Consider the following 25,240-nt stretch of genomic DNA (forward strand, 5'->3'; position numbering starts at 1 on the left):
AATGTAAAGAGCTTCTTTCCTTCTATTCCTGTATTCAACCTGTTTCCAACTCCTTCTTCATTTATTTCTCATTTCTATTCTTAATGCTTCTTTTCTTCCTTTTCTGTTCCTCTACAGAAAACACATTTTAGAATATATAAAATGTTGCTGTGGTCCGACAACTTTTTAATTTATTATCTTCTATATTTACTCTTTATTTCTTTTTCTGTGTTATTAGTATAGGTGTAGTTGTACAGTCATTAGACTTGTCATACTTTTTGCATCTTTTCTTGCCTTTGGACTTTCATCCTTTCTCTCATTTGTTCTCGCTCTCATTTACAAAACTTTGCTTAAGACTCTTTCTCCTTTGCATGTTGCATAATGTTTCTCATTTCTTTCCTGTTTACTTTAGTAGAATGTTCTACTCCTTAAATTAGCTTCTTGCTCGTCCCTTGTAGTGTTAGCTTTTCCTCTCTGTCGTCTAAGATTATTTAAACTTATTAGAGCTCTTCTATAGTTCCTTTTTCTTTCATCAGCAGTTCTATTGCTCTTAGTTGTCTTTATAATAGTTTCTTTTTCTCTTACTGAACAGCCACACTGATTTGTAAAAAAAGAAAATTAGTAATAAAAAGAAGAAGCCCACTTTGACACATTCTCAAAATACTGCTTGGCTAGGTTTTAGGTTTGGTTTCACATTTGTAATGTTGATGTAATACTGGGGGGTCTGTGGATTTCCAGGAGGAACTTTCAAGCTCAAAATAATTTTGTGCATTCTGCTGAATTTTCTTACGAGTCACTCCAGCAGTTTATCAAAAGTTTAGTCCTCTGATACATTTAGTTTGGGCAGGTCAAACATGTGTACTAAATATTCATAAAGGTGACATGTTGCCTGCATTCCCCCTTCTATATACAGATACAGCTTTGTGATGTATGATGCCTTATATTCATCTTAATAATAAAGGTGTTGTCACTTAACGTTAAGGTAATGTCTGAGGTAATTAAGTACCTTGTGGCGAGGGGGAAATAAACCTCTTGACTTTTTGTTTTGAATAATGTATATCTGCTTTCTCCAGACATGTTCTTTTATTTAAAATTTGATTTACAAATCTAAAGCTTCAAAAAACTTCTCTTACTTCTATTCTCTTACTTTAACATAACTATGAGTTTTCTTTCACTAACTACTGTAGTTCTTTTATCTTTATCTCTTTAATTACTGCTTTCAATCATTTCCCCTTTTTTCTCTCTTAGTATACTCTTCTGGCTATCTTCAAACTTTTTTCCAACTACTCCATTCAAAATCATTTTCAGTGTTTTTCCATGTTGGCCAAAAAGCCAAAACAAAAGCTGTATGCAATAAAACACAGAAGGTTGGATGACTAAGGCCCTTTCTCTTCTCAATGTCAGAGTTACTTCTCATTCCTGAATTCAATAATAAATTCTTCATATCAAACTGTTTTTCCGCTCAGTTTTTTCTCAACCTTTCGGTAAATGCACCATAACTTGAAAACACTGGATGCTTATTATACTTGTATTTTATTCGTTTTGTTCAAAATGTACATAATATTTACAAAATGGCAGTTTGTCTTGTCAGAGCTGTAGAGAAGTTAATGTTGGGGACAGGGTGCAGGGATTGCTGATAAACCTTCAGTTGTTAGTGAGTTGCAACATAAACTTAAAGCTTTACAGAAGAAATACAATACTTACTAGAGATTGTGACTATTGCACAGAAGGCAAAACAGTCACAAACATACTTAACATTAAAGGAAACAATTTGAATGAGAAAAGGACAAATACTGGAAGATGTTTGGGGGCGGAGAGCAGGAGAGGAAAGCATGCAGGGAGAGAAAATGAGAGAAAGGGAGAGAAGACAAAATCAGATGAAGATGATTAAGAAAGGAAAGAGCAGGACATGGAAGGGGTTTGAAGAAGTGAGGGACATGGGAGTTTGTTCTAGTGTCAAATAGGAAAGAGTTACAAAGACCAATGAGTACTGTAACGTGGGAGCAACAAAATAAATCAATCTGAAATATGAATCAGGCGTCAGAGGGAGGAAAACACAAAAGCATCCAAAATGAAAATGTATAAAGTTAGTCGTCTATCGGGGGAATTTTCTACTTGGAAAAAAAAAAAAAAGAATAAAGCAAACATTCTGACGGGCTGAGTCAATGCTGAAAACCTGAGAGATGTTCACACTTCAGTCAGGAGTGAAAAATCGTACATTTACACAAATATCAGAGAAGTTCATCACGTGAAGAAACCAAATAATAGCATCTTGGCATGGGAGCACACACCAGCAATAAAAAAAAAAAAAAAGAAAAGTTACTTATTAAAGACCAAGACTATAAAGAAAAAGAAAAGTTACTTAAGGAAGGTGAATATGATAACAGCAGGTTCAGTATGTCCAGACACAAGACGCTCTTTTGCAGATCTATGTCTGTTAATCTAGCAGGAAAGTTAAATTATTCAAAATCAAATAAATTCTGTTAAAGAAATGATCATAACGACCAGCATTACCAGCATTAATCCTCTTTTTTTTTGGGGGGGGGGGGGGGGGGGGTCCATGGGAACTATCAAAAGATGTATAATATGCATCTGGACAAACAGAAGCCAGCACACGGTAACTCAGTCAATTGTTAAACATTCTTTTTCAAACTGAACAGGTAGAAGGTTGCAGAGGAAAATTCTTGAAATATTTGTCTTAGCAGCAGAATCACATTAGCAGCAGAAGGACATTTCCACATTTCATTGAGTGAGGCTCCCATGTATTTTAATTGGCTTCAACTTCTGTGGGTCAAACCAAGACTTGGATTGCTCACAATTCACCCTCCTCGGCTGGCGGCGTCTGGAGGTGGTTGTTCGCCCACTTATCACTCCCGTGTTCTCCCGCAATGCACTACAACGAGCTGAAGGATGAGAAGTTTGGTGGTGTGTGAGAGGAAGGTGTAGGGGACTGAGGAAGGGGGGGAGGGGGAATCAGCAAAGAGGACAGGGGTTGAGGTAAATGAAAGTGGGAGGAAAGAAAACATGTTGAGATCATTGTTATTACAAGATGTTTGCTGAAATATGCCAACAATGAACAGTTTGGAAGAACAAATCTAAAATCAAGGATTACAAGGACGTGCTGTGAGCCTGACGGAAACATTTCATTGCCGGAAGGCCTTCACATTACTTGTGTATCGAAAAATGATGCTCCCATTCTTCACTGAATGTGTACAAGCTTTACATGGAAACATCTGCCAACTATAACATACAAGTGATCTTTCTGCCAGAAAGGACAATTTTAACAAACACTTTTTACATATGACTGGAAATGGAGAGGACTTATTGCAATTCACAATTTGGTTCAAAGGTCTACCCTAATGTTTTCAGGCTTTACCGGGAAAAATCTAGCAATTTTCCACTCCCACCACTTCATCCTGCAGTTAAGTTTACATATTCACACCAATAGTCTAAAAAAAAGAAGAAAAAAAAGAGAAAAAAAAAGAAAATCACACTTACCCATGTGTGAACAAAAAAACCTTCAATATGCACCAATTGAAAATAAATCACAGCACTATCATACAATATTTACAAAAGATCTACTGAATAGACAGGTAAACGTATTGATTGTTCAGCAAGCCTGCCTCCTTTAACTTCACCGTGAAGTCCCTCAGGCTCTATGTTTGCACAGGGGTAATTCAATACTGTTTTAATTAAAGCTACTGTACGATATAGAAAATATGTTTTCAATGTCAGGACAGCTGGAAAGGGCTAACAGTGTTGCTTATGGAAAGTCAGTGTTGAGGGTATTGTTGTTTAAGTGAACATTTTCAGTTATTTTGGAGCTGGCTCATCACCTTTTTAAGTATTGCGACACATCACTTTCGGCAAAAATATCACCTAATACACATGCAACCCAATCAAGATTAATGTAGGTCCTGAGAAGCAAAACCCTCCTGAGGATAAGACACACAGAGAAATCCAACTACAACTCCACTTCAAAAAAGTCTTTAAGGCTGAATGTTTTCTGTTCAAAAGTGAGAGGCTAAAACTTTAGCTTTACTTTAGAAAATTAATTAATTATTGATACATGGACATAAAAGCACTAGTCTTCACTCGACTTGCATCTCCCTCTTTATTATATGACTGTCCACTTCAGTGTTAAACCTGTCTAAGTGTAAATACTAAACCAGAAGCATGTATCTGTGCAGGAACATTTCTGTGATATTACTGACTCGGCTTTTGGCATTTCCGGATATTATCCAATTATTATGATACTAAATTCATCTGTCAAACATGAACCTGTTTATTTTCTTTAAAATCTGCTTTGGGACGTCATAATTGTTTATCATTTCCTAAGAGAAAGCCCAATACTGTTGTCCACTAAACACAAGACAAAACATTTAACACGGAAGAAATGTGAGAAAACACCTCTGTTGTTCCGTCGTTCAGCTCCTCCAGAGAAGTCCCTTTCTCTTACCAGCCTTGCAAACACAGAGGCACGTGTTGCATACAAACCACTCGTTAATCCTTCTTGTAGCAGCAGCGGCAGGTTTTCCCAATGATGCTCCAATTTCACGAATTCACCTCGAGATCATCTGAATTACAGCTGGTGCAGAAAAGACAACCGTGGATGAAGGATTGGCTCAATCAATGCGTGCTGGATTCCACGTGTGCTGGCAGACATTCTACCCGAGGATGATGGGAGGCAGATTTCCTATCTTCCTCAGGAGGCTTGGATCGTTAAAATAAAGCTTGGTGTCAGTGGCTTGGAGGAGTGAGGGGACAAACTTGTGCCTGTATCCTTTCTCTTTAACAGAGTCAATGCGCATCAGATGGAGACTTTCCCCAAATGCTGGCCAACCATTTCATGCCTGTGACCAGTAAGTTCTTCTGAATTAAATCTGGAAAAAGACTTTAGTCCATAGCTTTCATGGGCCATAAAATCAGGGACAAGGAACAGGATCAGAGGATGACTTTAGATGCCTTCAGGAAACGGGGTGCAGGGCAGGACATACAAACCACCAACTCTTCTTCCAGACTACTGGCATCTTCTCACCTTGCTGTTTCACAGTCTCTTTTGAGGAATCGTGTGCAGCCTTTGCTTGAAACAGGAGACAGCTGAATCAACAACTTGAAGAATTGCCTTTAGCGTTTCCCTTATGCAGGACAGGGCTTGTAACTTCAGGTCCTGAAGCTGTTGACTTGAGGAAGAAAAAAACATGACAGAACACTGTTAGCTTTGACATCTGATGCTGCGAAAGGAACAGGAACCATGACGAGCTAGTGCCTCTCTGATCTGCTTCTCTGACTTCTTGGCCTCTTAAGTGCTGAGACCGCATGATCATCTCAAATCTGATCTGTTCCCTCACTTTTCTGTCATTGTAAATGTTATTAGATTTAATGGGAATGGGGCTAAATTTCTACCTTTGTGTGACTGTATGTGCAGACTTGCGAGTTAAACAGTAATCTGAGTGTCAAAATCAAATTGTTGTTCAGAAATGTGAATCTTGCAGTAGAGTCATGTATCCCTCTATATGGGTCTTCTTTATTTTTAGGATCGCAAACTACTCTGTACTGGCTGAGAAGTCTCAAGTGCATTACACTGTATATGTAAAGATCCCACCCTTCATGGTACTATACCCCCCTCCATCCCTTAAGAAGCAGCCAAGGCGGCTGTGCTGGTTTTGCAGTCTATCTTTTCGGGGTCAGCTGGGGTAAATGAGACACCTAGCCCATTAAGAAAGGTCATACAGGAATCTAAACAAGGGAAGCCCAGACTGGATTGCACATACTGCACTGGTACATAAGGCCTGAACCTGTGAACAGAAGAAAAAAAGGAGGCATAATGGTCAGAATATGTTTCAAATATAGAACATTTTGTACTTTATGGTTCAAGAACTCCTCTTACGTTTTGACTATGGCCCGGAGTGCAGCCTTTCTTTCCCTCTCTACAAACTTGTCAATGAGGTACGAAGCCATGCGTGGGGCTTCAAGGTACAGCTTAAAGAATCTGCGAAAGTTTCCTAATGCCCAGGCAGCACGGAGTGCGAGTGCATGAGCCACGCACACATCTGCCCGCAGTGTTGGAGTTATATATACCAACTCAGTGGTCAGATCTGAGAGGAGGAGGAGAAACAGCTAAAGTTAACATGTGGAAATAAAACATTGATGTCATGCATCATGGTGACTCAAGAGAAAACAATGTGGGTATACCTCCAGAGTTTTTAGTGAAGATGTAATACAGCAATCTATATGCTGTAAACTCTCCGATGTTCTCAGAGGGATGGTCCTTATACAGAGCTTTCAGCTGGGTCTGGCACTGGTTGAACTCTTCATGGTCTCCCTAAAGACAAAAATAAGGAGTTAAAAAAACAACAAAAAAAAAGCACTGTCATGCCTTTATGCTGGGCCCTTTTCAAAAATACAATGGCTCACCTTTTCAAGAGCAATGCGTGCATGACACTCGTACACTTCCACTGTGAAGTCAGTACGAACTCCCTGGACCTGGGTATCGATTTGAAGAAATATAAACATAAAAAAAAAGAATAAGACAAACTGAACCCAGTCTGAAATAAACATTTTAAAAAGACTGAAAAGGAAAGTAATGTGTATGAAGATAACTAACCGTGAGGTCCTGTCGGATGGACTTCATCTGTTCACAAGCATAGGTGTAGTCCTGGTGGGTTTTCCAGTGTGTTTTCACAGCCTGCAGGGATCTTCTGAGGACCTGAGGTATACAACAAGTTCAGATTTAGATCAGTCTGGCAGACGTAGAAGGAGAAATGTTCATGCTCAAGGGTCATATGCAATCCCTGTGCCCTCCATGTTGTTGTTTTTAAAAAATACTATTTCTTACAAAGTAGGCTAAACAACACATATTTAGTATTTCTTTTACCTTTATGGGTAACAAATTCTCGAAAGGCTACACATAATCACAGAACTACTAAACTACAGCACATTAAAAAGGCAGACAGAAGAGTTCAACTTACCGACACAGGGCGAACAGTGGAGGGGTCTGGGGCACAGGTGAGCCTCAGGTAGTGCTTTGTGATGTCCTGGCATGTTCCAACGATGGGGCAGTCCTCCCAGCTAAGGCCCTCCTGAGTCCCATCAGGCAGGTCCAGTGAATGGATGGAGAGAACCAGGGGCTCAGAGCGAAGCTGCTTGTGGAAACGAGCTGCTCTACTCTGCTTCTTGGCTTCTCTGTTGGGATCATGGAAATCCAGACCAGCATTGCCGCCTTTCCTCTTCTTTCCAACAGTTGCATTGGCATCTTCCATATTTCTGTAGGAAACAGTAAGGGGTTTATCACAAGCTATCACAGTTTCATAGTGTAGCAAGGGACACACTCAGTCCTTAATGTGGCCTCTCCATAAGAATAGTGATCAATTAAAAAAGTGCAACCTTTGTTAAATATATTTAGTAAATTACCTTCTTCCTCTATTGGCCTTTCCTCCTCTTCCTCGCCCTCTCTCTCCACCTCCACGTCCTCTGTCTCTGTCATTACCACGGCCGCGGGCTCCTCTCTGGCTTCGTCTTGACAGCTGAGGCCGGAGGTCACTAGAGATGCTGCTGTCAGACTGTGAGCCAGAATCACTGGAACAGAGACATGAGACATTAAAAAATGTAAATACCAAAGGAAACCTTAACAACCAAAATAATATCAAAAGGGGAAAAATAGTCTTACCTGCGCCTGTGCCTTTGGTTGCTTCTGTCCCTGTGCCGGCCATGAGAGGGGGACGGGGAGCGGGAGGAGGAATGGGAGGAACTGGAAGATGGACTCCTTTGAGAAAATATATTTCTGTAGTGGCCAAGTCTATGTCCACCACCCCTGCCTCTTGAAGCTGCGGCTGCTGTACTTCCACCACGGCAAATTGAGCCATCTGATGCCCTCTGGGGTTGAATTGATTCCCAACGTGACTGTTTGGCCTTCAGTCTATGAAAACATAGATCCAAATATTCAAGTTCAACCAGTAGGCAACAACTTCTACAAGAAGCTTAGATAACAACTGATATATACAAATTGGAATACACTAAACTCACTCTGGTAACGGCTCACGATTCCAATCAATGGTGTAGGCAGAACCGTCCTTTAATCGGTCCTGCAGAACTTCTTTCAGAACCTTCTCTGTACGATCTTTGTCCTCCTCCGTCTCACAGGCTGTAAAGCAGCGCTGGACATACTCCTTCATGGCTTGGGGCCAGTCCTGGGACCTGGAGAGAAAGCTTTTGAGCAAGGCTGCAAGTCTAGGATTGAAAGAATAAAAATAAATCTGGGGTTGTCAAAAAGTTCTCACCTTGTCTGAGCACCTTGGGGTGCAGATGTGGCACTAGCTGGGGAGGAAGGAGACGGGTTTAACCCTGAGGGCTGCTCGCCTGGAGGGAAAGCCTGATTGGAAACTGGAGCACACTGAACCTGATAGGGCCTCTTGGAAATATTGAACTTTACAGAAGCGGTCCCAGGTGACTCTGTGAGAACAAAAGAATATTACAGGAAAACAATTAACAAATTAAACTAAATGACAATGTTTGTATTAACTCAAATTGACAACCTGTCTAAACCCTACAGAATCCAAAGTTCTTTATATGGTATCATTTTCTCAATCCTGACATGAAGTAAATGGTCTTATAGAGTTCCTAGTTCTAACAAGAATAGTATTATTGTACACATCAGAACGCATTGAAGCTGTAATATGGATGACATAAGTGTATGCCTCATCAAAGAAAACTTCAACAAATGCTGTAGAAAATGTTATACATAAACTACCTCATTAGTGTAAATCTTACGTTTCATACGGTGCCAGAGTTGCTGTCCTTGTTTTTGGTTTTTGTTGTCTCCTCTGCAAAGCCCTGGCAGGTACTGGCCCGGCTGCTGCTGGTGTTGTGGGTTATTCTGAGAGGGCTGGTAGGTGTTTTGGCCCTGGAAGCCCTGTCCATAGTTAGGCCTTGTCTGGGAATGGTTGTACATTTGCATTTGGTTGGGGTCATTCGGTGGGTATGGCATGGAGTTGTTGGCACTATAGGAACTTGGAGAAGGGGGAGGGGGGAACTGGGAGTTGGATTGGGGAGGAATGGGCGGGGGTGGAGGAGGAGGTGGTTTGTCTGATGTGGTAGGGCTCTGGGGAGGTTGGGGTGTAGTAGGGGGAGGAGGCTGTGGTTGAGGGGGATAGTTGGAGGACTGGTCTTCCATTCCTGGCACTGGGGGAGGCTGAAATAAGAAAAGATTTTAAAAAATCTTGCATCAAACCTTTTCAATTTCCTCTGTAAAATGGCGTACAAAAATGTAGCCTAATTAAGGTTAGGAATTTGTACAAATTAAAAACATTTTACTTTTTAAGCAAATTCTTGCATGTACCTGTCCATTAGAGTTTGGAGGTCCTGGGTAAGGCCCTTGTGGTACACCATACTGATTGGGTGGGTATGTAGCTCCATACTGGATATAGAGAAAAACATGTCACTTTGACTCTGCCTGACCTTATTCTATAAATATTTCAGGTCATTCTCAGACAAACAAGACTTGTGGCTTGTGTTGTTTAAAGCATTGAATGTCCTGTATCAGAATAATGTGTTATCATGGTAACACAATTATTCTATGTACTTACTGGACTCATTGAGTAGTAGTAGTTGTACGGGTATGTGTATCCAGGGTAATGCTGCTGAGTCTGCTGGTACCATGGATAGTATTGCTGCTGCTGCTGCTGCTGCTGCTGCTGCTGCGGTGGCTGCTGTTGCTGCGGCTGCTGCTGTTGCTGCGGCATGGCAGTGGAATCGGATCCTGTTGGCTGAAATTGACCAGCCTAAAATTAAACCAATACATAAATATCTTTGTATTATTATTCAGAACAGAAAGGAAATCATCTCAGAGGGACAATGCTACAAGAATATTATAAAACGTTTTTATAAACGCATCACAAACCAACACTTGATATATATGTATGTATGTATATGTATATATATATATATATATATACATACACATACATATATATTTTATAAAACAGTAGATTGTAAAATGTGTAAGACCTGTTTACCATCAAATAAAAATCCTCGAGTATGTGTTCATGCTGTGACTATTAATTGGGTGATATCTTTCAATTATTTCAAAGGTGTTTTTGTTGTATTTTTTTTTTTTAAACACCAACTTTGTATAGTATAATTCACATTTTGGATTTCTTAAAATGTTTCTCCTCCCCACTTTTACTATTAGATCTCACAATTTCATAACCGGGATCACCTTAGATGGATTTTAATACCAAACACGTAATAATCTAAAGTCACACCTCTGCTGTGGTCCGGTTTGCTTGTGCAGATTTAGCTGAGTTCTGACTCTTGTTAATGGAGGCTAGTGCTTGTCTTGCCTTCTCCCATTCAGGATTTTCGTGAACCTGGGCATCTGCAGCTGCACCGTAAGACCTGGGGAGAAAAAAAAAAACACAAGAACTTGAGTCAAGGGTGTCTTTAACATCAGAAGGCAGGAACAACACTGGTAAGGCCCTGGTGATATACAGCTCCATACTGGATGTAAAGACATGTATTATCATTGGAGAACTGATAAAAAGACCTTATTCGGGAATATTTAAGGTAATTCTCAGACAATATGACCAAAACTAGCCTACTGATAAACACTCTAACATTACATAAAACTATATGAAATGTATATTCAACAGCAGGCATGAGAAGAATAAAGTTTCCTCTAATGTTTCAGACAGGCTTGCATCCAGGATTGTTTAATTTTAAGTTCACTACCTTCTTACAATTGAGTTACGCAGTTTCTAATCGCTGACAAAAGACAATCCAATTAACCATTGGCCTTAGTGTGGATGTCCCGACATTTCAGTCAGAATAAACACGGACATAGGTACAGTATTGGAGGGTGTTACATTACACTTAAATAAAATTAACCTATTAATCAAGAAATGATTACAAAACAGTCAAATGAATATAGGTTATCACGGTTCACGTTAACCAAACCAATGGCCTGTGTCTGGCTAATTGTGTGTGCTAATACCTGTAAACACCCTGTGCTTATGTTATTATCAACAATTTAAGATGTTCGGAAGACATTTCTACTAAAACACCTCATGTACCAGTGACAGTCTTAATATAGGCAGCGTTATTAAACGTCTGCTGTGGTTGATGTTTAGCCCAGAGACTGAGACCTACCAGCTGGATGAAGGTGTTGCTTGTGCCGTGTTCGCCGCCATTTCGCCACAGTTCACAGTTAGCCACTGAGAGCTAACGCTGGGGCTGTTGCTCGCCAGCCGAGCTAGCTGGCTAGCTGAGAGACACTGCTAACGTCGTTCACGTTAGCTCTCCTGCTAAAGCAAAAGGTAAACAAGATAAGGTCTGACACGTTAAACTAACAAAAGAGCACTAAACCAACCGCAATTGTGACTTCCTACGCGAATAAGTTCAACTCTAACATATTTTAAATCAGGATGCACTTTAAAAAATGTTGTCAATTTCGGTACATTCGCTTCCCTGGTCGTTGACAACCAACTTCGTCGGACCGGATGGTGGAGATACAAAATGGCAGATAAGTAAAATTAGTGTTCAGTGACGCTGCGGTGACGTCGGTTTGAAGCCCTGAGCGCAGTCTCACAGGCAGAAGGGGGTTCAGTGGTAACCGTGGTAACACCTACTTTAACTTCTGCGTACACACATGTTTTTGACCGTTCTGAATAAGTTAAAGAGAAAACAAGGCAAGTTTATTTATATGGCACATTTCAACAACAAGGCAATTCAAAGTGCTTCACACAAGACATCAAAAGCATCATGACAGAGGAAAGAAAATAAACATTAAAATAGAACATGAAAAAAAAATCTGAACATATGTTCAAGTAAAAATAATTCAAATGAAATGAATTGAAATAAATAAAGTAAAAATATAAAAAGAGTTAAAAGTTACAGTGCAGGGTTAAAAAAAAAAAACAAGCCTGACGAAGCTATAGTCAATAAGGACTATCTAAATATATCGCGAATTCGCCAATATCGATAACAACGTTGATGCAACTCTTAAAAAATACGACACTATTTCAACAAATTAATTCAAAACGTTTTAAATATGCATATGTAGGAGTTTGATGTTGTTACCAAATAAAAAAATAAATAAAATAAAAATTCTTTAAACAAAAAAATAGGCTACCGTAATGTAGAAACACCTAGACCCACTCTTTGTTCATACAAGTTTCCCACTGCATTTCTGTTTAGCACACACAGCTGCAGGATGTGTGTTTGTTTGACCTTGTGTGTACCAGAGAGGGGAGCCATTTCCTGTGAGTCTCTCCCACACTTGAACCCCAAAATCATCCAGACATTTTGGAAGTCTGTTTGGAAGTACAAATTATGTTTAGCCTTAACTGTTGTAGGCTAATTATAATTCGAGGCTAAATTGACACCGAACAACCTGGTTTAAAAAATTGTATATATTATTTTGATAATGTTCTTTCCTGTACTAAAAACACTCACACAACCTTTTTTTCTCATTAAAATTAGACTATAGGTAGTGCCTTTTTAACGTACAAACTATAAAGTAAATACCATAATGGTAAAAAAAAAAAAACCTCAGTGTTCTCCATTCAAATCTACATGCAAGTATGACTATCTTTCTTTCAAAGGCAATATCCTTTCTCAATTCAGATTGCACAACTTTCAAATGAATGAGTTACTGTATTGAGTGTCATTTCCAGACCATTTCCCACAGTGAATGACATAATGTTCCTGCTGAATGAATAATTTGTACCAATTGTCTTGTCGGCTACATCATCACGCAAATATGTTGAGCATTTGTGACAAGATCTCATAAACAATGACTCCCGAGCCAGCACCATTGTATGAGTACCTGCTGTTTGGTGGTGCTTGTTTCTTTAACCCTATGGGAGGAAGCTGGATATTATAGACTCCTCTAACACATATCCACTCTGCTCCTGTTGCTGATCCAAATTCTAGTTATATTTGTATTGTACCAGCAACATGTAGGCTAATGGATTTCTTATTAGCCTTTTGGTTGTTTGTGTGATTAAACGCAGGGTATTTTTTAAATTTGGCAACCAGCATCAGACTGACACACTTTGAACTGTCGTCAGCTCAGTGGTGCAATACACAAGGGTTTGCTTCACTGAATGCATTCCACTGTAATTGCAGTAGACTTTAAGTGAAGCCCTTCATAACAATTTGAGTGTGAAATTACATTGGCCTTGTATATTGGTGCAGCATTAAGCTCCCCTGTATAGCATGAGTTTTAATATAAATCAGTGTAGCCCAGGCAGAGGGAGGGCACAGGGGTTCAATGTCTAATTTAGGGATTTTAGCATTATTGGTATTTATGTTCAACAGTCACAAATTTGCTCATATTTAAGGCTCCATGGTATTTTAAATGCATATTCTAAATGCATTTTGATAATCATAGAATGAAATGAACCACACAAAAATATTGTCTCATTTGCAAAGGTGTGATACCCTGACCTTCATTACAAATAAAGAAAATAAACGATTGATAATCAACTGGTTCTTTGGTTCACACTGACAAAGGCAATTTAAGTTAATTTGAATATTCAGTTCTGCACCCAAAAAATACTGACAAGTTTGCAAATTGTGTATTATTTATCAGCTAAATATAGGCTAGAAGTAGCCTTTTTTTCTTTTTTACTCTAGTTTGAAGTGCCTGGCTGTTTAATAACTTTATCTATTTATTTCCAGGAGAAGCTAATAGGCTTTAGGCTAAGTTGGAAAGTAGCCTATTGATTTTTCCCTCGTGATTTGTTGTCATTCGTTGCCAATTATAACAAACGTAAATCCAGCCTCATATTACCAAAATAATATTCTACGATTAATTAAAGAGCTAGTCTAACTTTAGTGATGTAATCCAAATAGGGTAATTCAGTTCAGTTCCATTTTATTTGTAGGACAGCAGACACATTTCTGCTTTACAACACAGTAAAATTAAAAGTTATGATTTCGTTTAGGCTATTTACATAAAATAAAAATAAAATAAAATAAAACATTGTAGGAGTGGTATAGGCTCATTTCAGTTGATATTCGTGTAAAACAGCCTTATGTCTATTACATAACATTAAAGTTGACTTTAAAACATAGCATTTGATAACCGAATAAATATAATATAATAATAATATAACCGAATTTCCCTCTGGGATTAATAAAGCATTTCTGATTCTGATAGTCCTCCTTGTTAACAGAATATGTATAAACTTTACTTAGGCTACATAGACTCCCTTCTATCTAGCCTTCATTATCTTATTGTTATTAATCAATAACGGCTCACAGATGTAACAAATCCCTCAACATGAAGCCCCCTGTGTGACTCTGAGGTGACTGTTGACCTCGTTATATTGAACCCTTGTCCGGTGAAGTCGACAGCTTCTTTGATCCAGCTCTCTCCCCAATATGTGTCGCGTCACTTCCTCGCCCCATGCCCATCCCTTTGGAAAGAAAAAGAAAACTCACACTAAAAACGACGGCGAGAAAAAGAGCGAGGGAAAAGTCGAGAGAGAAGCGAAAGCCAAAAGCCAGATGAAAGCGTTGGATACTGGAGAGGGAGCCGACCGAAGATAAGAATATTCTCTTCTATAAAAGTAAGTTTCCCTCTGTTTTCATGTTTCGGTGACTCTCACTCTCTTTGATTAGTTTGACTCCGATCTGAACTTTACCTTCGCTATTCTGTAAATAAGTGTGACCATCGCGTGCTCTTCGTAAGGGTAATAACTTACTTATCAAACAGTAAAATGAAACTGTTTTCATTAAGATCTGAAAGTTATCAGGGTAAGGGTAGGCCTTGAAACCCCCTCCCAAATATATCTCACACTTACACACACACACAAAAGTCTTTTCTAAAATGTAGGCCCACTTCGGCTTCAGGTGATCTTGATAAAAAATATTATTAATGTTACTTAGTTTGTTAGAACTTATCAAATAGATCGACACTGTGACAATGATTAACATTCAAATGTTGCCTTTTTGGCCTATTTTTGTCAAGCTGAGATCTGAATAGGATTCTCTCCAAAGCAGTTCGGCTCAGTGTCTTAGGTGTCATAGGATATAGTTATTTTCTTCTTTTTTTTTTTTTTTTTAGAGAAAGTAACATCTTGTTTTGGTCCACAGTCACCCCTGAGGGGAGAGGAAAGTATGTGCTAGCGTTGCATGAGTGTGTTTCAAGTACAAGTCTCAGCATGGCCGTCAAAGCCCCACAGTGCCAAAATGCTCATTGCTTTCCTCCAACATTGCACAACATGGTGAAGTGTTCCAGCTACCCAGTCTTATCAGGAAGCTGTTATTTGTTACACCATGTTATCTTATTTGCTCAGAGTGTCACATCTGTCATTTAACACATCCCTCCTAAATAAGAATTTACCCCCTTCCTAATTTGCACTCCTTTTTTTTGGTCTACAGTCATGCCGCTGCACAAATCAACCCGGGCCCCCCGCCTGGATCCTACAATGATCTCCGCCCCATTAGGTGACTTTCGCCATACCATGCACATTGGGAGGGGAGGCGACGCCTTTGGGGACACCTCCTTCCTTTCCACACTTGGCCCTAGCCAGGCCAGCCATGACCAGGGAAGTACAGGATCTGAGGCTCAGCCTGAGGTGACAGACGACCACAGTGATCTTCATATGGATGCTTCTGAAAGCCAACAGGACAACGAGCTTCAGCACTCTGAATCGGTGTCTTCATTCGACCTGGACCTGGATCTGGGCCCGTCCATGTTGGGAGATGTACTGGGTGTGATGGACGGTTTGGGGCTCGATTCCAATGAGGAGGATGTGTTCAACCTCAAAAACGGCCCGTCCTCAGTGGGCTCAAAGCAAGGAAAAGGGCCCAGTGAGATGTCTGTAAACATGCTGAACGGGAAGGACTTGGTGGGTTTGGATGGAAACCAGGTGGGGGACAGCAGGATACCAGATGGGAATGGTATCAAGCCAAAGGGGTTACGACCAAAAGTGCGATTCAGTGACAAGCGAGAGGAGATCATTCGCCACGCATCTGAAGAGGAGGAGGGTCAAGGGTTCGACTTCCAGGACGAGGATCAGCTGGAGTGTCTTAGTCCGACAAGGGGCGAAGGTGAGAGTGTAGGAGGTGGAGGTGAAACGGAGATCGCCAATCATAGATCAGATCTGCCACCTAGTCCCGCCTCATCACACAGCTCAGAGTATGAAGGAGTGACCTCGTTGGACAGGAGGAGGGTCGACAGCGGCCACTCAGAGACTGATTCAGAGGAGGAGGAGGAAGAGGAAGGACGAGGCTACACATTTGAAGACGAGTTTGATGATGAAATCGGTTTATAGGGAGCAGGTGCAGTTACCCCTTGAAAACAAATCTTTGCTGCCAACTAAATCAAGTATACTGTATTTTCCTTAAACTCATCATGTCAGTATCATTTGAATGGGAGGCTTGGGAGGAATGCAAACTGGATTTCTAAGGACTTAATGGAAGATTACAGTTTGACAATGTTGCTCAACTGGAAAAGACATTTAATGTTTCATCTGCCTGGGTAACAGATTTGCAAAAGATATACCAAGTTGTAATGTAGATAATAACAAAGAGGTTAACAGCACTTTTGACTTAATTCTTCTGGATGCTTCGCCATGATATCGATTCTCAGTGAAAGCTTGATTCAGGCTGAATTAATACGTTTGCGTTGTAAAGTTTTCATGTCTTACATTTGCCATCTTAAAGAGCACACAACATGCGCTGTGAGCTCCACATTTAATGCCTCAAATAGAGCTGCATGCTTTCTTAAATGTACCCTGTTGTGCCTTATCAATGTCTTAATAGTCATATCTAATATTGCATGTTTATTACAGTCTCCGGGCCTTCTCTTCTTGTTTAAGCTTTACAAATTGATCCCAGAGACTTTGTGAGGGAATAAATCCTGCCTGTAGTTAAATACTGTGAATTTGTCACATTACAAATCTAGACAGTGTGATGTTTGTTCTTCACACAAAATCTGACCCGCTGTCTTGTTGCAGTGATTTACAATGTTTCTAACATACCAAAGCTTTTCTTTTTTTGCAGTTTGGTTCATACTTAAATGCTCAGACAATCTTGGGAATTCAAGGGTCAGTTGTAACTCTTCACCAGTGGTGTATTAATGTACATGTCTCTTTCTTGTATAATGCTGGTTATTCAAAACAAAAAAAAAAGAAAAGTATTGTATTACATTGTGCTGTAAAGAGGGACAGACCATTGGGTTCATCTTTTTGAAAATGCTGGATGTAAACACATTTTTTATCCCGTGGTTCCAAAAAGGATTACTGTGAGTACAATAAAACACTTATTGGGATTTTTAAATATTCAACCGTAATGGCTCAGAGTTTTTTTTTCTTCTTCTTTACCCTTTAGAAATGACTCCAGGGCGAAACTGGAGCACAAAGGAGAAGTATTGAATCTAGAGATAATTAGGCCTTTTCCTATAACCACTTCCTGAAATCAAGCCATTCTGTCCTCTCAATGGGAAAGATAAAAACAGATGAATGTGCCCCCTCTTTAACCTTTAATCTTTATGAACACAATACAACTATGGGTTTTTAAACATTTTATTTTAAGCAAGCAACAGGGAATGCCTAAAATATTTAATCTGTAGAACATACAGAAAGTTTAAAGGTAAAGATTATAACACCTTATGGCGCCATGTTGGCCAATAAATGTCAAAAGGAGCAATTATCAGCTGCACAGCTTGTTATATACATTTTTGAACATATTGGAAATTATTGCTCCTAACACACATATGATGTGCACCACTAAAATAGCAAAAATCGTATGTTTCTTTTCCACACATTCACACTCACAGAACAAATACACACACACACATTACACTGATATAGTCCTGAACAGGTTAAACCCTGACAGGGCTGTGGAGACCATCACACCGGGGATCTGTGGGTGCCAGTGGATCTCTTTGATCTCTGACTGACCCTGGTGCAGGAACAGCAGCTGGGGGGGTAAGTCCTTCACCCCCTCCACCCTGGCACCCACGTCACACGACTCCACGGACAGATCCCACTGGCTGAGGACATCGTCGGCGCCCGAGGCAGCGAACACGCTCGAGTCCATGGGGCTCCACTCCACGGACGTGATGGGAGCAGTGTGCTGTTTGAAGTTTGCCACAGGCCGCCCGGTCTACAGGTACAGGTGGAACACAGACACTTTTAAGTTTTCTTATCCTGTACTGTATCAGGCTACATAAGTGTCAAACATGTTCACTGATCAACATGTGTATTCTGTTTTGGTTAACGAAAACACATGATCCAAAATGATTTGGGTGTCTGTTTTAAAAGTAAATTAAAAAAAGGTTCCTGTGTGAGAGGGAAGGAGGGTGCAATAACAACACACAACTGTGCACCAGGCACCAAACTGAACAAATGTTATTAGCTGGGTGGGGCTGCCTGACTGAGGACGTGTTTGATGAACGGATTTTGTAATACAAAAAGAGCTTAGCAATGTTTGTCTTATAGCTCTAATGGTGGGTTATTATGTCGTGATGACACTCACAAACCAAACAGTAACAGCATCACTCCCTGTCATACATTAGCAGGCAATGATTCATACTTGTATGGAAACACCTTCGAATTAGTACTTAGTGTGAAGTTCTTTTCAAATGAGACATTTGAGGTTTTTTTTTTTACCTTAAACTGACGCAGGTCCCACACTTTCAGAAGCCCATCATCCCCTCCTGACAGGATGAATGGTTCGCTCCTGTTCCAGCTGATCACATTGACGTCTGAAGAGTGGGCTTCATTGGCTGAAAGCATGGAGTTTGGAGGAGCACGGATATCCCAGACTCGGATTGACTGATCCACTGAACACGATGCAAAAACCTGTGAGAAGAAGAGTATATAAAACACAAATATACACAAAACAAGGCTACAATTGTTTTACCCACTCTACTGTGTGTATCACATTATATCATATTCACTGTGTAATTTAGTGATGGAGACTTTGAACCTTCATTGTTAAACATTTGTGTTTCATTCGGTTTGCCATGCTCGCTGAATTGCAAAATAAAAACACAAAGTCAACATCATCACCAGCATGCTAAATTCATATGAGAAAAAAGGTAACAAAAATCAACAACCCGGCAACAGGATTCCAATCCACATACTATAAACCAGTTTGGTGACTGAATAGCTTTGACACTAAGACATTTCATATTTCAGTCTGCGTTTCTGTGATAGCACATAGCTGTAGCGTTAACAGGTGGTGTTTCAGAAGGGAACATAGTTTTACTCATTCCGATCATTCATTCCCCTCCACACGACCTGTTCTTCCACTCAAACATATGTAAAACATCAGTGAGCGGGTGAGCAAGGAATTCCTCTTCTGCAGAGAATCACTCCAGCTTTTTAGGATCAGTGAGGTCAGGGGGCATGGGGGACAAGCATGTCTATTACTAATGATATACAAACATATTGCATCAGGCCCATAACACAGTCCCCCAGTCTGACCCTCTACTACATCATTATCTTCCTATAAACATACTGTAGCTTCAGTGGGCGACCACTGCAGATCCTCCACGGACTTGCTGTGGGAGCTGAAAGGTCGTTGGTCGATCTGCCATGTAGTCCCTCCCTCCCGTGGCTCCCAGACATGGATGTTCTTTTTGCAGTCACCACTGACAAGACGACCTGAAGACAAAGAACAAACAGAACATTTACATTTATTTTGTAATAGACACATAATGTCGTACTTAATCGGAAATTTGCACGTTTTTTTTTTTAATGTCAGCTTATGTAGATGAAGTCAGATGAATTTAATAGAATATATTTTTTTAATAGGTCAAATTTTTTTAAACTGATTGATGCCCTCTTTTCCATTTGATTGGTTGGTTCTGTCACTTCCACACACACAGCCATAACGATGATTCCTCTCTGAATGACTCCATCCTATTTATTCCAACTAGTTTTTGTGCATATTTTAGCACAACGAATACAGTTTGTTTGTAATGTGAATACAGAGGAGAATAACTCAGGTTATTCTCAATAAAGGTAGAAAGCTGCATCATGGGTTTAGTAAAGTAACTGTTTTGGTCTGATGTGGATCTAAGTGCTTAAAAATGCTGGACATTGAAAGCTGAGCAGTTGCTGGCCCATCAGCACTTCATCAATAAGATCTATTTTCATATAAACCAAAAGTAAAAAAAAATGTATACTAAGTGATTTGTTCATCTCTGGCATACAATGATTGCAGCTTGGGAGGTACACAGAAATCTCGGATGCTGGGTTTACAGACACATACACCAGGTACAGACAGTTCTTCTCTTTTTACGCTCACATTACTAAGCTGGCCTGAGGCCTGTGCTATGAAGCGAGCTCAATACCCAGGATATCTCTTCATTATCAGGCTTGACTAAGCCAACATGCTAAGTGGTCACATGACAGTCGTTATTAACTCTGGAGGTCAGCCCAGGGCTTCCCCATCTAACCATGAGCGTGTTTACTTAAAAAAAAGGTGTTGTTTGCAGTCTATGACAAATTGTAAACATCAGCATGTCTCGTGGCAGCTGAGGAACATTTGAACAAAAACAAAATATGATACTAGACAAATAGAAAAAGTTACACTTAATCCAGGCAATAAGCAACACGTTTGCAGCAGCTAAATGCAGGAAGCACAGCTGTCTTGAGAATCTTGGCTGTGTGAACGCACAAACTAAAGCTCTGTTAAAATCACTGCCACATTATTGGGGCATTATCTGCAACCCTGGCAGTGTCAAACGCTTTGGAGCAAATTCATATAAAAAGAGGTTATTAGGACAACTTTCATATCCTTTAAGTCCGATAGACGAAGCTCAAGTGATTCTGTCAGACTCTGGCATGGGATGGTATCATTAAGCAAATGAATGCATTTTCATTTCATTTAAAGGAATCAAGGATTTTTTTTTTTTACTTTGAGGGAACACTCACATTAGGAAATCTGTACCGTGCCAAAGCACTCTTCATCCTCAACATTCAGTTTGTTTGACTAGTGTGAGTGCTCTGTTCCGTGCGTGACCGCGCTACACTTCCTTGACCCTGGCACTGTTGGAGGAGGTACGGAGGATATGACACAAAGTATGACACAAAGTATGACACAACGTGGACATAAAGTATAAACGATCCTTGCCTCCATTATCAAGAAATCCCAAAGTGTTCTGGATGTTTCTGACTCCAAGGACTCAAAGTCAGTAAAGTAGCTGTCATGTTTTCGTTGTTCTCCGATTTGCGGAGGCAGACTCGACTGTATGTTCCTTTTATTTTTTTGTTATATATATATATATATATATATATATATATAGTTCGCCTGTCTTGTAAACTAAGCCCACTATATAATTACATAAAGTCATGCATGTGTTGTATTACAACATTATGTTCAACAGGTAACCGTGTTCAGGCCCGGTTTATATTTGGGGAAAAAAACAAACTGCTTTTTTTACATTGCAGGTGTAGTCCTCACTTACCAGCTACTGTTGGTGACCAATCAATTGCAAATCCTTCAGTCATGTGTCCTGAGAAACTGAAGAGAGCTGTAGCTTCTTTCTGCTGGTTGACAAAAGCTGCCATAGCAGCAGAGCTGTGCACGGCATCCAGCTGAGATTGGAGGTCAAATATCTCCACCTGTCCCTTCTCCGACCACACAGCAGCCAGAGACTGTTTTCCACGCTGAGTCACCTGGAAACATGAGACACAGAATCAGACAGTAGAAACCTTTACCAGGGAAACTTCTCATACTGGGAGAAACGATGTTTTAGTCTTCAGATAAAATGATAAACAACATACTCTGACTCTATTGATGCCTCCATAGTGAGGCATCATGGCCAGTTCCATCCTTGGCTTCTTATCTTCATCCTCCTCATCGTCATCACTTTCTTCATCACTGCTCTCTTCCCCTTCTTTTTCTTTCTCTGTTCCATGAAGGTTGTGCATGCGCAAAACGAGAAGTCTGCAAGAAAGAGTGTGTTTTATGAAGCTGTAGATGACAGAGCTGACTGTCTCTTTGGTCTTTCCATTATTACAGAGTGCTGTGTCCATTTGAAACATTTTCATTATTCAGAGTCGGATGTTGGTCGGACAAATAACGTATTAGAGAAGTATCTGATGTGGTTTGTTATCTGTATTCAAGGACTTAGTTCTGATGCAATATAAACAACCTCTGATAAATACTGTCCATCACCCTTTAAGTGATCTTTTTAGTGTCTCTTAAAAGAAAAAGTAAAGACTCTTTTTCCACGCTCTAACAGTGATGTCATGAGAGAAATAAAACAGTGTATCAACAAAATAAAACAAAAAGCAGCTGTTGCACTGTGCATTATTCCTCTTTGACACTAACTTTAAAGGTTTATGCTCATTTAAAATGTGTACATTTCATGTTTTCTTACACTGACATCCTCTTCTCCAACTTGTAAGATTCCTGACAGTTACACATTGAACACACTTGTACTGCATGTACGAACTTCAAATTGATGAAAAAGAGACATTGTATCTATACAATGGACTTGTTTCTTACATGAGTTCTAAGAAACATCTGGAAGAGTTTTAAACAAAATAAAACCAAGACAAAAAATGTTGCACTGAATTTTAACTATTTTTTGCGTTTCGTCTTTACTTTCTGACTTGAACTATTTTAATGATACAGGCAGACTTTCCTACTCTGAATTATAGAAATATGTTCTTGTTTGGAGTCTAAGTATAAAAACAAAGAAATTATCAAACTATTGTGTTTCTCTCAAAAACATCCCAATCTTCAGAGGCAGCCGTTTTTAGTTTCAGGATGTTGTGATGAACTGCAGATTTGATGAGTCACTCAAACTAAATCTTCAAGAGGATATGCAATCTTTTGAAAAGCCTTGCAGATAAAAGTCCCATTATTTACACGTGTGGGTTAATGATCATTTAAATTTAGTCACTCCTTTCTTCACAAAATTCAGCTGTTAACAATAAACACAGATTTAGACAGATAATGCTTCTGTGACCAAAGTTGCTTTGAAAGGAGGGCTATGGAGAACCGCCGCCTTGTTTTGTTGTTCTGACTCCTCTCTCCTCCTTGACTCCTCTGTTTGCACCTCAGGTGGGAGGGACTACAACGTTAGGAGGAGAGGAGGCAAAAACAACAAAGAAAACTGTTCATTTCCTCTCCATCTGTGTTAGTTTTGTTTGCCCTGCCAGTGTAAATTGTGTCCTAAAGTTTAGCCTGTTGTTTGTTTGTGTCTTCTCCAAGGTTCTTTGGATCAGTGAATTTTTCCGAATAATAATTAAAACGCTGTCGTAATGAATATCCATACAGTATCGTACTGGCTGTCTATTGTATACACATCTGAGATATTTTAAATATAATGGATTCATTCTATTTTTTATTTGATTAAGTACAGTAAGTTTGTCCTGAGAGAGCGTGGTGACTCTGACATGATCGTCCTTAAGTCAATAACAAAGACAACACAGATAACGCTTATTGGCCTGAGCTTTGTTGTCATTTTTTTTTTGACAATCAATCTGTGCTATCGCTGATTTACATTTATACATTTCCACTTGTATTAAACATCCCTGATATTAAATATTACAGGAAAGTTGCTTAAATCTCCTGAATACTTCTTCTATCCCCGCTGCCTTGACTCCAATAATGGCACACCTGTCATAACTTCAAAGTCAGATTCATCAGTTTTCACAGAAAGCATTTATAACCAGTGGTGTGTGTATATGTGTGTGTGTGTGTGTGTGTGTGTGTGTGTGTGTATCATAGACTGTAAATATGAAGGCGTGTACCTGTTGCTCAGAGCTGTGTCCGCCTGTGTGCCCGCACACAGCTGCATGGACAGAGGAAACTGCTCCCTGCCCTCTCCATCGCCATCTCTCAGGACGTCAAAACTCAAACATGGCGCACCTGAACACAAACAACACATATTTACATCTGTATTAAATATGCAGTTCCTGTATTCTTTATCATAAAAGATGTCATTATTGGCTATTTTTAGCCGCCTGTGCTTGCCTGTTTGGCACTCGTGGTACAAGCGGTACGCGGACCGGTCCATCTCCAGCTCCTCTCCGGGCTTAAGCGGCTCGATCCCGGGGACGTACACCTTCTTTTCTCCTTCTCCGCCCGCTCCTTCCTCCTCCATGTCTACTCCTTCATCATCGTCGCTGCCAGCTTCATCCATCTCTTCCATCTCGGCTCCTTCCTCGGCAAACGTGTCCTCATCGGGCGCAGACATATTGGGAATTTGCTTACTTCCGGTATTCTGAGCGGCCACGTGTTTTGAACAACCCTGCACTCTCCCTCCCTCCCTCCCTCCTGTCTCCCTCCCAGCTCCCTTCCATTTACGGGAATTCAGCTGGCTTGTCTGACGCTGATGCTTCTGTTGCCAGGAAAAATTCAACTTTAAACTGTTTGTGTTGTAAGTTGCACAAACTGCGATGCTTAAACACAAGTGTTAATTCGGTCTGATATCGTCGGAGTCAAGTGGTTGGTCAGGGTTTTCTCCCCCTCCCTGCACAAAAACAAAACAAAAAAACATTTGTCTGCGATATCAAATGAATCATTTCTACATTTAGGGGTCATGTGCAAACCAGGTACAGGACCTCCGACTTTCTCTGAGTGAGTCAGATTATTGCATTTATTTCAATTAAATGCAACATGTGCTATACAGATGCAATAGAAACGCCTGCAGTTACCCCTGCAACACTGATGGAAACTTGTTCTGCCAGAGCTTTTAATGGAGACAGACTAGATATTGAAGCATTTGACAGTAACGTGCTTTGACAAGTGGACTGCACTTAAAAAAAAGTACTCCCCACCGATCCAAATCTCCTCTGCTTGTACTATGATGGTCTAACTCTTTTGGTATTTTATAACATGCTGTAGTACATTTGCCCCTCCTTCCAGGTTATGCCAAGAATGATGTGGAAATGGTCAATGAAAAACTGAGGTGCAACCCAAAACCTGTTTCCCATACTGGCCTAAGCTAAAAGCCTGGATCTGTGTTTTCAGTATTATGAAACTTCAAGGAGGATCCAGTGAGGACAATGGGGCACATTACATGCGTGGGCGTTTACAAGCAGGGGCAAGTGTGAGCAGCAAATGGTTCACTTTTATTCCTTGAGCAAATCTTGACTAAAGTCAGAACATTTCTGGACTCCTTTTTTCCATCCAGAGCGCATTCCTATCTCATCTGCAACTCATCTATCCGTATTTATCGAAGTTACAAAATAGTTGTGTAGGATTTGTGCTCTGGGAATGACTCGTTACAGAGACAGGAGTGATTGTTGAGCTCACATGAATCAAATACAAACTGTGTGTG

The 25,240-nt window shown here is 40.1% G+C and overlaps 3 protein-coding genes across 4 annotated transcripts; 1 reads left to right on the top strand and 2 right to left on the bottom strand.

Moving 5' to 3' along the window:
• Window positions 1-1,493: 1,493 nt before the first annotated feature.
• leng8 (leukocyte receptor cluster (LRC) member 8) lies at window positions 1,494-11,496 on the bottom strand. 2 transcript variants are annotated; one of them, XM_020646703.3, is made up of 15 exons: window positions 11,125-11,496; window positions 10,242-10,374; window positions 9,564-9,743; window positions 9,317-9,394; window positions 8,749-9,169; window positions 8,259-8,430; window positions 8,005-8,175; window positions 7,649-7,897; window positions 7,393-7,557; window positions 6,951-7,245; window positions 6,587-6,688; window positions 6,397-6,465; window positions 6,175-6,304; window positions 5,870-6,077; window positions 1,494-5,777 (listed from the first exon to the last, which is right to left on the bottom strand). In XM_020646703.3, the coding sequence occupies exons 1-15, from the start codon at window positions 11,163-11,165 to the stop codon at window positions 5,615-5,617; spliced, it is 2,577 nt and encodes an 858-aa protein (XP_020502359.2). In that variant the 5' UTR covers window positions 11,166-11,496; the 3' UTR covers window positions 1,494-5,614. The 2 variants fall into 2 exon arrangements, with proteins under 2 accessions (XP_020502359.2, XP_065814370.1); XM_065958298.1 differs by having other exon boundaries at window positions 9,564-9,758.
• Window positions 11,497-14,389: 2,893 nt separating this feature from the next.
• cdc42ep5 (CDC42 effector protein (Rho GTPase binding) 5) lies at window positions 14,390-17,275 on the top strand. The gene is made up of 2 exons (XM_020646760.3): window positions 14,390-14,552; window positions 15,367-17,275. The coding sequence occupies exon 2, from the start codon at window positions 15,369-15,371 to the stop codon at window positions 16,260-16,262; it is 894 nt and encodes a 297-aa protein (XP_020502416.1). The 5' UTR covers window positions 14,390-14,552; window positions 15,367-15,368; the 3' UTR covers window positions 16,263-17,275.
• Window positions 17,276-17,499: 224 nt separating this feature from the next.
• grwd1 (glutamate-rich WD repeat containing 1) lies at window positions 17,500-24,189 on the bottom strand. Its single transcript, XM_020646767.3, has 7 exons — window positions 23,932-24,189; window positions 23,709-23,826; window positions 21,729-21,891; window positions 21,410-21,620; window positions 19,456-19,601; window positions 18,603-18,794; window positions 17,500-18,096 (listed from the first exon to the last, which is right to left on the bottom strand). The coding sequence occupies exons 1-7, from the start codon at window positions 24,152-24,154 to the stop codon at window positions 17,788-17,790; spliced, it is 1,362 nt and encodes a 453-aa protein (XP_020502423.1). The 5' UTR covers window positions 24,155-24,189; the 3' UTR covers window positions 17,500-17,787.
• Between the last annotated feature and the right edge of the window lie 1,051 nt (window positions 24,190-25,240).

The sequence above is a fragment of the Labrus bergylta genome, chromosome 8, assembly GCF_963930695.1.
Source record: "Labrus bergylta chromosome 8, fLabBer1.1, whole genome shotgun sequence".
NCBI lineage: Eukaryota > Metazoa > Chordata > Actinopteri > Labriformes > Labridae > Labrus > Labrus bergylta.

Bases quoted from the DNA above. Each gene is read 5' to 3' on its own strand.
- leng8 (XM_065958298.1), bottom strand. From the start codon at position 11,165: ATGGCGGCGAACACGGCACAAGCAACACCTTCATCCAGCTG. The intron at 7,898-8,004 runs GTGAGTTTAGTG...ATGTTTTCATAG, and splicing joins AATCGTGAGCCGTTACCAGA to ACTGAAGGCCAAACAGTCAC. The intron at 7,246-7,392 runs GTAATTTACTAA...TGTTTCCTACAG, and splicing joins AAGGCCAATAGAGGAAGAAG to AAATATGGAAGATGCCAATG.
- grwd1 (XM_020646767.3), bottom strand. From the start codon at position 24,154: ATGTCTGCGCCCGATGAGGACACGTTTGCCGAGGAAGGAGCCGAGATG. The intron at 23,827-23,931 runs GCAAGCACAGGC...GTTTGTGTTCAG, and splicing joins GTACCACGAGTGCCAAACAG to GTGCGCCATGTTTGAGTTTT. The intron at 21,621-21,728 runs GTATGTTGTTTA...TCATGTTTCCAG, and splicing joins GAGGCATCAATAGAGTCAGA to GTGACTCAGCGTGGAAAACA.
- cdc42ep5 (XM_020646760.3), top strand. From the start codon at position 15,369: ATGCCGCTGCACAAATCAACCCGGGCCCCCCGCCTGGATCCTACAATG.